This window comes from Orussus abietinus, unplaced genomic scaffold (assembly GCF_000612105.2).
Source record: "Orussus abietinus isolate OABI.00-Male unplaced genomic scaffold, Oabi_2.0 scaffold5, whole genome shotgun sequence".
In the NCBI taxonomy this organism is placed as follows: Eukaryota; Metazoa; Arthropoda; class Insecta; order Hymenoptera; family Orussidae; genus Orussus; species Orussus abietinus.
This window is the reverse complement of record NW_019394929.1, coordinates 697,263-712,944: the sequence shown is the minus strand read 5'-3', so window position 1 is coordinate 712,944 and position 15,682 is coordinate 697,263. Positions and strand designations below refer to the sequence as shown.

General features: G+C 43.5%; 2 protein-coding genes and 1 long non-coding RNA gene across 3 annotated transcripts; 2 read left to right on the top strand and 1 right to left on the bottom strand.

Moving 5' to 3' along the window:
- Window positions 1–485: 485 nt before the first annotated feature.
- On the bottom strand, window positions 486–15,290 carry LOC105701346 (tyrosine kinase receptor Cad96Ca). The gene is made up of 8 exons (XM_012428020.2): window positions 13,790–15,290; window positions 5,209–5,465; window positions 4,286–4,398; window positions 3,287–3,689; window positions 2,803–2,982; window positions 2,368–2,718; window positions 1,798–2,103; window positions 486–1,654 (listed from the first exon to the last, which is right to left on the bottom strand). The coding sequence occupies exons 1-8, from the start codon at window positions 13,842–13,844 to the stop codon at window positions 1,418–1,420; spliced, it is 1,902 nt and encodes a 633-aa protein (XP_012283443.1). The 5' UTR covers window positions 13,845–15,290; the 3' UTR covers window positions 486–1,417.
- Window positions 2,655–3,991, top strand: LOC105701350. The gene is made up of 5 exons (XR_002762300.1): window positions 2,655–2,745; window positions 2,911–3,059; window positions 3,318–3,450; window positions 3,538–3,768; window positions 3,846–3,991. It is a non-coding gene; the product is annotated as an uncharacterized LOC105701350 (long non-coding RNA).
- On the top strand, window positions 6,110–8,411 carry LOC105701349. The gene is made up of 2 exons (XM_012428024.1): window positions 6,110–7,365; window positions 8,302–8,411. The coding sequence occupies exons 1-2, from the start codon at window positions 7,113–7,115 to the stop codon at window positions 8,352–8,354; spliced, it is 306 nt and encodes a 101-aa protein (XP_012283447.1). The 5' UTR covers window positions 6,110–7,112; the 3' UTR covers window positions 8,355–8,411.
- Window positions 15,291–15,682: the final 392 nt, after the last annotated feature.

Here is a 15,682-nt window from a genome sequence, read left to right as displayed (position 1 = left end):
TTTCATCCATCAGATGTAAGAACTTATAATATATGCTCGAAATGCACGCATGAGATGAAACAATTTGTTCTAAGTCAAGTTTTCGCTGCAATTCGGCTAGATATACATAAGAACTAAACTGAGATTTTATTCTGTTTTAATACACGGCTTGAAGTGACAATTTCAGTTATTGCTAAACACTCCGTTGCGAAACCCCGCATGGCTGAACATTCCTATCGAAGGTAAATAAACACTGAAGATAATAGTCGGTGAGAGATCTCAGAACTCGAGTCAGGTATTTACCGAGTTATACCACGTAATCGAGATGATTTATTTACAGATCCGCAGCTGCACCTTAAAAAGTTACATGAGAGTAGCGAGACGCATGAAAAATGACCATTATACACCTGCAACATTGCGTGGAGACAATGAATTGATATGTAGGTTCCCAGGAATTTTCAATCGAGGACGAACACGTCCCACATCAAGCGCAGAGAAGCAAAACGTAGAACGTAACGCTATTTATTGCAGCAATCATAATTACATAATAACTTAATATCGAAACTGACATAATACAATATATACATCTCATGTGGAGCGTGAGTAAGTCTAGGAGATTATAATTGTCTTTGTTCATAGCTTACCCCGATTTTAATGGAGGTACGAATTTTTTAGCTTAAGATCTCGATCCAGTTCTAAAGCGACGCATCGATACTTTGTCATCTGGAAAACATGCTCGTTAAATATTCTCATCATGTTACTGCGCTTATGAAGGTTACTTCGAAAGTCTTTGACTAGTCCGCAAACTTATCATTTCTCACGTGACAAAGTCAACGCGAAGACGTGACCTGTCGTGAAGGTATCGATCATACTGGACGGTTTCGATGAAAAGGATCATACCGATCCACGGACAGAGATTACGATTAATATTAATCCTGAAAAGTATCACCGCAAAATTACACGAACGTGAATTGGAAGCTTCCTCAAATGCGAAATGTACAAAAGTCTTTCACCCGTCTTCTCTCCATACACGTGCATGTTTTATGTACATAAGGGATTACATTGGGATTACATTATCGATTCAAATTGCCTGCAACCAGCAAGTGAATTTGATCTCTCTTATTCTCTATCTCTGACAATCTCAATGCAACAATGACGATAAAAGATGGACCGAACGTAGAGAGTTCCTTAAACAAATTTTGCTCCTTTTTGTTGGTTCAGTCTAAACATATGATATTCCAAGGTTTAATATGCCTCAAAATTCGCGCTACCGTTTGCAGCATGGAACTGCATATGGGAATATGGAAAATTCCAGAGTTAAAGTAGGAATAACAAAACTTGTTCAGGGAACTTTTCAAAATCCGGCCACGGCGATAGCAGTAGATGTAGATCGCTCAGTTTCAGGTACTGTCCTATTCCGAGAGTCTCTCAACGAATTTCACAACTTTTCACCGCTGAGGTTGAGGACGTTGTAGTACGAGTGATCTGGAAACCTGTCCAGTTCGATGTAATCAGTCTCGTCCATAAGAAGTGCCTCCGACAGACTGACCAATTCTGCAAAGGAAGGTCTGCTTGCTGGATCTTGGTCCCAACAATAGTACATGATGTTGTAAAGTTCCCTTTTACAATGCTCAGGCCTGTCGAGCCGATAGCCGTCTTTGATCCTTCTCATCACCTAAAAACATTACACCGTGGCGTTTCAAAATAATATCCCCGCTTCTTTTCAAGCACTTCTTTTCGCAGGGAAATTAATGAATCCGGGCGAGATAGGAAAGTTGGATTGAAAAAGGAAAAAATGAAGAGACTGTGATTTATTACCTCGGCTGCAGCTAGGCCAGGATAAGGCGTCGAGCCAAGGGTGACAATTTCCCACGTGAGAATCCCGAAGCTCCAGATATCAGACTTCACGGAGAAAATATTGTCATATAAGCTCTCCGGAGCCATCCACCTGATCGGCAGACGACCTTCGGATTTCCTTTCGTAAATCTGATTGGCCGCCACGTCCCTGGCGAAGCCAAAGTCTGCGACTTTGCACACTCTATTCTCGTCTATGAGAATATTCCGAGCTGCGAGATCTCTGTGGATGATGCCCTTCGATGCGAGAAACTCCATGCCTTTAGCAACCTGTTTCAGAAGGCAACGGTATCAAGATTCAGTAACTTAATCCTTGGTCATTTGAATCGCTTAAAGGACACTTCGCCGAAGTCTGGATAAACTTTCCACCGGTAAGATACTGCCAGCCAATTCGATCAAAAACCCTCTCCTTTAAAAAAATGCTCTCTCCAAATTTCAGTGAGGTGTCTCTGATGAATATTTCAGATGACGAAGTCTCTATGCATATTTTACATCGTTTAGAGGTACTTATCTCACATTTGGCCAGAATCTCACCTGGTACACAAAGCTGGTCAGGGTTCGAGAGTTCAGTCCAGGCCCACCACGGTTCCTTTCTTCTCTGGAAGCTCTCAGGAAGCTCTGCAGTTTTCCACCGCTGACGTACTCGAGAATGACGAAGATGGGCTCGCGTTCGCTGCAACAGCCCAACAACCTGACGACGTTAGGATGTGGTTCCAAGGTTTTCAGTACTCGAAGTTCCTGAGCCAAGTCGACTCTCTCCCTCTCCGTAGCGTTTTCCTTCAAGGTCTTGATCGCCACTATGGTTGGCCCTGGTCGGCCATCGATGTCCATAGCTTCGCACTTCCATACTTGGCCGAAGCAGCCCTCCCCCAGAATATTGAAGACCTAAAGACAGACCCGTGAAAAATATTGGTGAGCGACCCTCGGCAGTCAGTTACCTTAATTTATTCGCACGTTACAATCGCAAACCTTGAGTCTGTGTCTGGGGTACTCCCACTTGTCCTCGCTCGACTTGTTCTGGACACTGGCCTCATTTTCCTTCTCCCAACCGCTGTACCGGTTGGCATGACCTTTCAGGTTTCGGCTTCTTTTCAACACCAGAGACGGATCGTCGGACAAGTTCGAAACGCTTACGGAAACCTGCTCCTTCTGCCGTCAAAAGTAAAAAGTCGGAATTAATATGCGCCGATGCAACGACCTTCGGATTTTACTGCAGTCAATTGGAGGTGCGCAGGAAGAAACGATACCTTGCCCTGCAACGCATAACCGCATGCATATAATCTGCATCGTGCTAGTCCAGCAAACTGACAAAAAGTTTATTAGACCAGTAAGATATAAAGATTATATTTAGAGCGTAAGCGATTGGTGGCAAAATTTAAGCTCGCTCGTTGGCTTCCTGCGGAAAATTTCCTTTTGACTAAGACCACCTCGAAGTGATTTTCTATGTATTCACCGTATGCTCCTTGGTTTTCCGGTGTCCGCAGAATTTATTTCGGAGAGACCACACACCCATGGCCGAGCCTAGGACCAGAGCACACACGGCAGCTACAGGAACCAATATCATGGCGACATCCTGAGACGGAGGTGCCGTAGGAGCCACTTTGGAACTGAGTGGAGGTCCCCCGATTTCGTTATCCGCGGTTTCCTCGGGGTTTACTTCCGTAGAAGTTGCCGAGTTAAGATCTCCCTCTTTGTCTCTTTCAGGTTGAAGCTTCGTGGTCTTCTGTCTCGAGTCAGAAGGGGAAGACGGAGGCGGTTCCGGAGCAGGTGGACGTGGATAACTCTGCAGATTCGGGAGACCCAGAAGAGGTGGACGAATGCGACCTCCGGACCCATGCTGGTTCGGAAACGGCGACCTGGGGAAAAACATATCTATATTGACCACGTAGGGTACTCTCTATGCGACATGGGGAACCATCTTTCGCGTCAAACTGGGTATGAATCATGAATTATGAACGGGAGCGATTCGCCGTGGCTGACAACCCACCCGACCTAAGAATTTACAATTCCAGTCTATATACAAAAATGATTCGATGTTCACTCCCTGACGATCCCGAGAAGGACTCAATTATAAAGGCACAATCTACTCAACCAAGGATGAAACATTGGTTCCTATGCAAAATGACGTTACGAGAGTACACCGAGCGCACCCAGGATCCGCAATGTCATTGCAACGACGTTGATAAATGATAGCCCCCTGATGGGCGCAATGCAATTTGGAGCCAATTGTAAGTACAATCTTGAAACGATATGTCTGCAGAGTGCAACTAATCGGGAACTTTGCGGGGTTCCTGCGATGTGCATTGTTCCGGTGAACGGTGCTCGGTGTTTTCCCAGATGGAGGGAAGGGTTCCTCGTCGTTGGGACTTAATTGTTCGAAGAGGAGACCCAGAAGCCGGAGACCCATCCAAGGTGTCGGCGTTACTTCTGGGTGGATGCGGGGAAAAAGTACCTGGTGTGGCCTCCATTGGGACGAGAGGTGTTCTTGATGTTGACGTACACCTCGTTCTTCGCCGTGAGTTGACCGTCGGAGACGGTCACGTAGAGGAACAGGTTCTGCCCTCCCTGGAAACAAGCGGCAAGAACCCTCAGGGTTAATGGTAAGTCGGCCTGAACGACCGGTCGCATTACGTGTATGTTTCAGAAACAACGGAGAACGCTTCATTTCCGAAGGGAGCCATTTTGCTGGACCCGACTCGTTGCCCGATTTCCGGGGAACAAGAATGCCAGTAAATTCACTGCCTTCCGGAAAATGATCAGTTCAGGTAGAAACACGAACTTCCATATTTCTCAGGCTACGCAGTAAATATGAAGTACCATTTAATTCGCCCATACATTCATACATGCCTACAAACCTCCCAACCGGCATGTTTTTTTATTAAGTACTTCATATGGCGAAGTAAATGCTACGTGCTTTCCTGTACACGACTTTGCAATACGACCTGACTTTCATACATTATATAAGTTCCGATATTGATAACAGAGGGTGATATTAACTTCCTAGACGGAACAGAATTCGTTATGCAACCTGACTTTCATACATAAATGCATTGAACCGTTTCACTCTTGTTCCTTCTATAAAATATCTTCCATATTTTATTAACGTTTTCCTGATTTACCGGTTTAATGTTACATAATTATATTCTGGTATAATCGATGATGTCCATTTAACTAGGTGGGTTTGAAATTCGGTGGGTAATTACTTATTTCCGCTTTGGGAGGGTTATTCCTCCATTATCTTAAGCGGTCATTCCCGCGTACGTTCACCCGACCGTCATCATGACGAGAATATATTTTTACTCCATTATACGAGTGAGTCACTTCGGTCTGCTCGGACCTAACGATTTTGCGGAGAACGATCGAGCGGTTACCTACCCTTCCTTTTAAGGACTCGTTAAGGAAAACCGTGCCCGTCCTGTTGTCTATGTAGAAGGGCAATGGCGGCTGCGTCTGCGGGATGTTGGCTCCGTTGTAGCTATGGATCAAGGGCTCCAATCCATAAGTCAATTCATCCTGTTCGTTGTCTTCTGCTCTAACTCTGGTGACGATGCTACCAACCGGTTCGGATTCCGGAAGCACCCAATTTCGTTCTAACCACATCACCGGTGGGGTGTTATCACTGAACTGGGCATCTGCAAAGACGGATTGGTCTTAGAACGAATACTTATGATGAGACCAGCATGATAATGATCGAATCGTTACGAATAATCTGCACATTTTAATATTCATTTTTAGGATCGAATCGAGCGGATTATTAAGTTCCGGCTATCAAGCTATTGAAATAAAACCCTGGAGGAGATTTTCATACATCGTTGCATTCATGAAGAGGCACGTTGCAGTCATCGATCTTTCCCGATGATCAATGAGGGGCTCGATTCGGTACGTAAGCGCACGGTTCTTCGCTCGAGTTTTAATTATCCGGTAATTTGCAGGCAATAATTAGAGAGAGAGTCGTGCTCAGAGACGTCGGCGGTCCGAGAGATATCAGCCTTGATATGCATCTTCCTGGATTTCGAGATCAGATCGTCAAGTAGAGTGTGACCCGAAGCCGGCTTCGGGTTTAACCTTCGTTCAGCTGATCGCCGGTGGGACCAGGTATACCTTGAGGAAGCGTTTCGACCAAGAGCCTTTATTAAGCCATTAACGAGGAGATGCACGAGCGAGGATGGAATTACCGTGGAAAATATTTACGAGCGACGACCACTTGGCCGCAAACTCGATAGGAAAAAAGGGAACGAGTTCTCGAGAGACCTTGCAGATCATATCGAGCGATCGATGAATCGGGTGAACCTCTTCTTAACGACGGACTTCCTAAGCCCGTAACAAAGGAAACGGTATCCTGGTTCGTAGACTCGTTACGTGAAAGTCGGGAAAATCTGCTCGTTAATTAACGAATTTATGCCATTCATCGTCTGGTGAAATTTCGCAATCTCGACAGGATCAAGTGCGCCGAACGAAACGCGCGAAATATCAGAGGCGGAGTTTGAAGAAAATGCGAAAGTTAATTTTCTGGGACTGCAAGGAAGAAGGCTGATGTTAACTCGCCGCCACGGCTCGTTGCTGAAAATCATTGCGAATTAGAGTGCGAAACCGAGTACACCAGGTAACACCGTAACGAGGAAATTCGTAACGTTCCTGCCGGTTGTTGTGTGATTTTTTTTAAATTGATACATAGGACGTAAGCCCGTTAACACTAGGAAAATAGTTAGCTAGTCAGGAACGCCGAAGAATTGGAAAGCAGTATTTTAATTCCAGGAATCTTCCGGCATGACTGCAGCCGCACGATTCCTGGACAGTACACAAACGGATCGACCGATGCTTGGAAGAGAAGTTCGCAATCTAAGCTTCCGAAAGACGTAGAAACGAGGAACTAGGCTCTTTCGAATGCAACGAGACTCGCGGGCTCGCACAACTGGGCTAATTAATCTGTCCTGCATTTATATCGTTATTATTGCAATTAGCGAAAAAGAAAATGTTTACGAGCGGCGAATGCACCTCCCAAGAGGCATTCAGACAGTCGACATATGTCTGAACGTTTCATGGCTCCCGAGCATTTCTGCGCAACCGATTTTACGACTATTTAAGTAAATCCCATTTCATCAAGCGGATCCATTTCAGAGAAATTTCTCTCCGTCGAGACGCTCGAGTGGCGCTCGTTCCTTTCCATCCGAGGAAGCACGTGAACTCTGCCAAATGATCTGGCAACGGAAGTGACATTTCGGAAGTGGGGGCCGAATTTTGGATTTCAAGATATCGTAAGGGCATGGAACCATGTTCTAATGCCATGGCTCGCTGACAACAGCCAAGAAGAATTGGAGTGTGAAGCTGGAGAACGGGATGGCCAGCGTTACGAAGGGGAATTCATGACTTTCTCGAGCTCGCGAAAACCTGCAAATGCCCTCGCCGACTGGAAATCTTCCGGACCATCGCCTGGAGCATTCGATAAATTTCGTGGGGAGGAGAGAAAGTTGGCGACATTTTTTGAATACGCCTCTGCGACACGAGGACAATCACGAGAGTGCGTGGCCTTACGTAGGTGCAAAATTCCCATCGACTCTTAAACTCTCCTGCAATAACAAGCGCCTCTTCCGAATTTATTTCCCTCGAGTTCAGATATTGGATAGCCTGAAATGAACTTTCTTACTTTCCCCCCTCACGGAGTGGAATTAATAACTTCGGCGAAACTCCCAGAAAATGCGCTGATAACATTTTTATTCGTTCATGAGACGTGTACCGGAAGTCTTATTCGGGTACGATACCGTACATTATTAATACACTCGTAGATATGTTTAACATACATGCAGTTTAATTTTGTAAGCTGGTTTAAAAAATCTGAGATATAGTAATAAAATTCGAAACTCGTTCGTACATTTACAAATGGGCTGATTTAAATCGTCAAAATTTTATATAACTTCTTGTATATGAATTGTAGGAGATTTAGAAACATTTTTAACAGTCAGACGTTCACTGAGATATCTATTAGTCAACCACGTGTACAAGCAGTTTGGATGCTGAGGAGGGTCCTCAAGGACTTCTCTGAAATTTTGAATATTCAAGTGATTACTTTGACGCGTTCGATGACAAGACGTCGCGTTTTTAAGTACTTGCGTATTCGAGGAAATCGGTGGATGTCCAAAATAAGAGATTCGGTCATTTCAGCTTCGTTTTTAGGAGAATTCTCATCTGCTGGGGAACGTTAGATTATTTATTTTAAGACGCATCGTCGAGTGAGATTTGGTTAACTCGTTTTAATTTATTCTCTGGAATCCATCGATCAGCTGATTAAGCATTTTGTCGTGCGCGCAATTTGAGTGGTGGTCGTAACTTCCTTTCTAAGCTCGGCATGAAAATCTCGTTGACTTCAATTCTCGAAGGTCGAAGTAGAATGTATCTAGAAAGACGTCGCGCAAGTAACGAGCCGAGAATTTATGCGATTCGAAAGTTATAACCACATTTAACAATTTCCAGATTTTCTCGGTCGCGTGGAAGATGAAGAGAGCCGAAGTGCCGGGTTTGCATGAGAAAACTCATCAGTGGCTTCTGGAAGGTCGTTTAACCACCGGTCAATTTAGCAGGACGTTTTACAAGTATCTAACTTTCGAGATAAATGAAGGACAGACGAAGACATTAGTCGGAGAGGCGTCGAAGCCCACTTTTCGTCACGGAAATCTATGAAAGAATTTTATCAGAGTCTGACAAATATTTTAAAAATATCTTTTTTACACAAATTAAAACATTGATAGCTCGGCGTACCTTGCGATAGGAGCCGACAGTATTAAAAAATTTACATCTTCCCTATTTTATAATTTACAGATATCCCCTGCTGTGAATCCCGTTCAGCGAATTGGCCACAAAAAAAGGGCGAAGGCCGGTTAAATATTGCAATTGATGGGTTGTCCGGTTTTGCATGTGAAAACCCATGTTACCAACGATTTTACAAAGAACCTTGCGATGCTCCGAGGGAACACTGTTCCAGCATGGAGAAAGTGGGACGATGAAAGTGCGACCAAACGACCGAGCGCTGTCTCGCGACTGCTTGCTCACGAACGATGGCTCTTTCCCCGTCGCCATGCAAATGCACGATATTCAAAGAAAAGGGGACATTGCGGATGGAATCAAGAAATAAAATCGCCAGAACCACTTCCTGAGATAAAGCCTTCTATTACAGATATTTCCAATAAAATAACGTAAACAGAAAGATACATAAGTGAAGTGTATTATATTTTGTGTTTCAATGGGAGATATACATATTATATATGTTTAGAATAAGAATAGTTTGACGTGATCAAAAATTAAAATAAAAATTGGAGGAATTTGTTAAATAAATATCGTGAAGTTCAAAAACGTTTGGACATGGAGGTCAATTTGAAGAACACCTCGAAATTTAAAAACAATTAGTATAGACCTTTGTTAGCTATGTTAACGGGAGAATGTAAAATCAACATATATGTGACAAAACATTGGGAAAGAATTCTTTCGGGGTCTCTTACCCAGGAGATATTCGACTTCGTCACCCGAGCTAACGTTTATCGTCAGATTTGCATTTCTTTTACGAGTCCCCAGAAAATGGTCACTTATTATTCAATAGACGTCGCAAGACTGTATAGACGCTTCTGACATAATTTGCAAAGCGGCAACTAACTCTGTTCACCATTCTGCGTGGGAAATATTTCGCATCATTTTCTTCTGATTTGTGTCCATTTAAATATCATGTCGTAAATGTTTATTAAGGAATAGTGACTGAAATCGTGAAATTAGTGCCCAAACCTGTATCGGTAAATTTGGATAATTATCAATCAACGGTGTAGGAATTAAATTTCTTCGGGGATATAAAAATTCTTCCTACTTAGAATGCGTACCAGAACTTATCCTCGAGGCTAACTTTCTCCTGTATACTCGTAGTTTGACAATTTATCCCCGATATTTGGCCGTTGGACTTCCTTATTAAAATGTGTGTGTATCTTTTAATGAGACATCTCCGATTTGCAAGGGGATAATTCGCCGATTCATGTCGCTCATTGCTCGAGGCGTCAGCGTGCAACATTGCAAGATGACCTGACCAAATTTAGAAGCACTTTCAAATCCTGGTTGCACAACGAAGAAAGTCCACGGCAGGTTCAACGAACGCTCGCCGTTTGGAAATCACGGCCTCGAGTAGGAAAAGTTCGTCCTTACGAAGTTACCCGGTGAAGAAATTAAAATACACCGTCGGTTTTCCCGATCGCGATCGAAGCCTTCCATATTGAGACACCACGAGCCTGTTCAAGTGTCTCAACACAATTTCCTCGAGCCTCATTTCGACATGGCATACAGAATGTGAGCAGAGTCGTGATGCCTCCAAATGATGCACCATTAAAAAAAAACCCAAAAAATGAAATTTTACAACATTCTTTACAAATTCCATTCCATGGTATACCTATTTTGTAGCGTTTTACTTATACATTTTCTATAAACATATGTTAAGCCTCCGGTACATAAGTACATTAATTTCCCCACAGAATTTTCTAAACTTACTACAGGATGCTCTAGGATAATAAATTTATTTAGAGATTCATACCAAATTCAAGACATGGGACTTATAATTCTGCAATGACCAAAGTGTACGATGTACGAATTTTATGGATTTCATAATACCGAGAGCGCAGGAATTTTATGAATATTTTTAATAGGGTGCTGCAGACCGCCGAATAATGATTTAATTATTTTCCAGACAGTAATGTTACTTCGGGGAGTCGACTGGATAAATGATATCTATGAAGAATGATTAATTATTAATAATTGTGGGAAGGGGAACGCCTATCCCGGATTCTTTTCTGCCTTTGTTGGGCGAGGGCCATCTTCAAAGATGAGAGGAGTCTGGTGCCTACCAAAGTCCACCTTTAAAAAAGAAAACACGGCCGAGCAAGGAACCACCGAAAAACTCGTCGTGTCAAGGCCGTGACGTCATTGAAAAACCGTCCAAATGATTTCCGGGAACGTGTTCGACTCGGTTCACTACCATGGAGCGATTCGAAGTCGACTTTTCGTCTTGGCTTAGGCTCGGCCAGACGAACCTCAGAACCGGCTACTTTCACTCGGTGGTCGGTGAAGGTTCTTAAATATTCTCGCCCGTAAAGTCGCCCCTCTCTTTGGTATCCCGTTCTCGTTTGATTTTATTTTTCCCGGAATCGAGACGGATTTCCCTTTCCTCTTTTCATTCAGCTGCGCCGCCCGGCTGACGAAAGCACTCCATCAACCTCGAGAAAGAATTTAACGAAAGAAATATATCGTTACTCCGTAGAATAATCATTTGACACGAATGAACAATAATAAATGGTAATAATTCGAAAGAAACGTTGCATCGAATTTATTAGGGTCAGGTAATAACTCTTTGACTTAATAAAATATTTCTTCAATTCAGTGAGATTTCGCCGACAAAGACTGATACCAGAATGAAGATTAAATAAAATCAGACCTCCTTCTCTAAATATTCCGCGTTTTATTCGAAATCGTAGATCCCCTGGGAGAAATTTTCTCGAGGCATGTCACGCGAGAAGAGTGAGAGGTTCGGTGAAACGATTGTGACATTATTGCTATCATAAATGCCAAGCGATATAAGGTGAGGAAATGATTAAATCGCCCCTCCGAAAGACACGTTTCCTGCTCTTCGAGACATTTCTCGTGAAATTACAGCCTGTGTCATTCATTACAGGGAATCCTGCCAACCGTGAAAGCAAGAACCAAGGACCTTCCTTTCCTGATCCCACTCGAGACTTGATCGGCACATCAAAGAGAATCGCCGCGATCGAAGATCTGCTCGTAATATTTAAGCATCCTGCGTGGAAGAAAAAGACCTTCGATGCCTGGAGCCATAACGAAGAGGATGAAGGAAACAGCTTAGATTAGATTTTCCTTCTGCTTTCCTTTATTTCGCCTTTTTATCTATACTTTCAGAGCCGAGGCAGTAACTCTTCCTAATCCTATTAGTTGTTAAAAGCCGACGTGTGCTACTTCGAGGACGCACCGTGCAGTCGGTCTTGCGACATCGCATCCTAGAATCGTTAAGTTCGAGCTCTATCCTCTTTAGATGGACGTTGTAGGATAACAGAGGTCCTGTCTAGGAAAGTACGCGGGAATACGACGCCGACAAGGGTTGCTATCTCGAAGGACTCTGCAATAAGTGGAATATTTTCTCCCGGATGTCTTCTGGCATTCCCGACTGCCTGGTAAACATGTCCGATGTTGGTTAATGCGCATATGAGCCAATCGCTGATAAGAAACCCCTTCTAACTTTTCTGTACATGTTTCTACATTTATTGCATTTTCAGTACACAAAGATACCCTGAAATTACACATTACAATGACGATTTAAATTATACTTGTGAATTTATGAACAAATTAGGAATTTTACCCCAATTTATCGGACATTCTTTTACATGGCACATTGAGCACATCTACAATTGTTTCATTATAAACTTGATACGCCATATCTAGATGACACCTACAATACATGTCACGTGAATTGATTACATTAGTTTTTATAATGTAACTATCATAGACGTTTAGTGGCTTTCATGAATATTTAAGTCTACGAAATGGGGGATTTTTTATTATTAAGAAGTATTAGGGCACGTTCAATCATAGCATCAAATATACATAATTGTTAAGTGCACTCGAGTTACTTAGTTCTAAGTTGGAGAGTTAGGCTTACCAAAAGAAAAAAAAAGAATTAAAAGAAAAAAGCGGCAGCTTTTACCAGCGAAACGGGTTACAGGTACTTCCTATTAGCTGCAGTTACTTGAGAAACTAGCAAAGTCTATCTACAGTGTCATTTATACGTATCTGCAGCCATGAGGCAGCAAATCTAGCAAAATAGATTAAAATCACAATCCGAAATACGAATTTAGTAATATTTCCGCGACTTGAGGCTTCGAATAAAATCCTCAAAATATCATCTAAGGAGTTTTCCAAATTTATTTGATACGGACTTCGCGCGAATACGAATTTAGCAATATTTCTTTCAAGATTTCAGGCCATACTCTCCGGATGCAATCTTCAAAAGGTTACCGAAGATAATTTATGCAACATTAACTGCAGTCGGAGACGCCCTGGGACTCAAAGGCCATGAACTTATTCGAGGTTATCACGAAAGTCGGCTCCCTAGAAGATAGGCATCGTTTTTTGTTAAGTGTCTGGTGACCCGGTTATACGTACAACTCCTGAGCGTTAATTCCCATCGCGTTTCCGATCCCGATTCTTCTCGTCTGCCTCTTCCTCTCCCCTTAATCAGCCCTGACGTTAAACATGGTCGTGAGGATGTAACCGGTAATCGTTACGGGCTGCCTGAAATATGCATTCCGGGAACGAATTTACCGCGACAATGAGATTAGGTACTATGCTCGCGTTAAAAGATTTCCCCTGCTCGGGGAGCAGGATGAGGTTGTCAGGTGAAACAGCAAAAAATGCCTTACCGTTAGCGTTTCGTGGTACCGTGCTAATTTGGCGATACGTTACACGTAATTAGAAGCATTGTTAGATTTACCGACAATAGCGGCACCGTACGGATACATCAAGTTACGCTCGATGAGACGACACGTTTGCAGAAAATCCCAACAATTAACCATATACAAGAATTATGTTACTTTAATTTCGAATATACCCATGATATCGGCCATCACGGGAATATTATCGAATAATGAATTGCTTCCTACAGAAAAAATATAGCTATTAATTCGTACGTAAAGGGTGACCCTTTCTCTTATAACTCTCAAATAGCGTGGTTGATGTTAAAACATTAATTGCTTCTCGTGAAAAAGCGCAGTTAATAATTTTCGTGTAAACGGTGGCGCTTTCTATTACAGCATTGAACTCACCGGGAATAACGTAGTTAACCTTTGATAATTAATTATTTCTTGTAAAAAAGCGCAGTTAATTTTTTTATAAAGGGTGACGTTGTCTATGGCAGCATTGAACTCACCAAAGCCTCTGAGGAGACACGCCGTCGTCGCTAACACGATCCACACGGGCAACATCGCGCTGCATCGACCAACGTTTATCCTTGGTAAACTTCCCCCAGACTCTAACAATCCACCCAACAGGCCTCGGTAGTCGATCTGGATTTAATTCGCGCCCTGGTTCATCCTTTGGCAGAACTACAATAGACTATCCCCGTGGAGAACTCTTCACCGGGACGCCTGGAACTTCCGATTCGATGGCTTCCCCAGGAAGAGGAAGCGGTCAAAGGGGCACCCCAAATTTCAGGATCTCCGGAAGTGGAACTGTTCTTTTTAGAATTTCATGGCGAGTTTCGAGCACCGTAGAACGGATTCCATCGCCATTCCATGCGCGTACGCACTTCGCCCTCGTGCCACTTCACCTGACTTTACTCGTGTTTTATGCACGTCGACACGATTCCGCGATCGGCGCACTTTCGAAGCTCGAAAATTCCACTCCTCGATCCCTGCCCTCGAAAATCACCGTACGATGCACCTCTCCCGAACATTTGCATCTATTCTGGATTCCTGCGTCCGAATCCTTCGACTCACTTCGCCCGCACAAACTTGAAGAGAACTACAGCTGCGAGAAGACGCGAACTTCCTTAGCCTATATTTTTAACTGTATCACCAATTTGCAATTGTGAATCTGTAGTGATTGCTTCTGGATTCATTTATCTTCCTCGAGCTTTAAATTTGAAAATATTAACAGCGTTCAGATTTCTAGGTTTACACGACTCGTCGGAACTGTTTATACTCAGCTCTGGAATTCAAGTACGGGGGATTTTCTTCGCGTCACGATGTTTGAAAAAAAAGATGGCTCCCACAGATACATCAGCCAACGATTGTCCATCTGATTTGGTCATTAATGATAACTCCTTTAATTAAAACCCTTGTTTTTATTATTCTTCCCCACAGACGTCGCCAGACACGATGGATATTTCCCAGACCGATGGACGATCCAGCTGCAAATCACTCTCCCGAATGGTTCTACGCCCGAGCAATATATTGCCAAAGTATTATCAACTTCCGCTCAACATCCGTGTCTTCAAATAAAAACTCCCCTCGCTCTTTTTCGCCAGAGTCAGGTTTTCCAAAAATACCGCCGAATCCTGGATTCAAATTTGTACTGCTCCCCAAATTCGGCGAAACTCCTTTCACTCTAAAATTCTAGTTGCGCGCTCAATGTCAATTTCCTCGGCGTATCATAATTCCGGTTAAATCACATTAAACAACGAAGTATCGGGATTAATTGTATCCTTGTTCACAGGTTCGTTGAAGTCGTAAATAAAAAACGAGACAAGTGCAGTCAGCCGTAGATCTTGCCGCCCGCGACCTGTCCTGGTCTAGCCCGCGCATTGAAGTCTCCGATGGCAGACATGTCTTCAACGTCGCTGAGGACTCCTCGGGCTCGAGGTCGACGGCGATCCTGGCGAGCCTCTCCTTCGGGACGCGATAATATTTCCGGAGCACGTCGCACCTGTACGGGCGCGTCGACGATTGTCGACGGTCTGACACGGTCTGACAGCGGCTAACTTTTCCGCCATGACAGCAATGGCCGCTCCGACCTCGGAGAACGTTCACTTTCCGTTGATACCGCGTTCGCCGGGGTAAAGCCGCGTCGCCATTGGTCGACGCGGATCCAGCGTCGAGATCAAAACCTAAAAAAGTTCCACCACATGAATACGCAGCAAATAAACATAATATGGATACTGCGGTACAGTAAATGCGCAATCGGTTACTTTATGCCTGCCTTTGTTACCTTTTTTAAGAAACACGATATGTATTATACATGAGTTAAGATCCGCCATTTATAAAAGCAGAAGACACCGCGAGTCCGCCGGGTATTTCATTGACTCTTCGTACCGGTACATTCC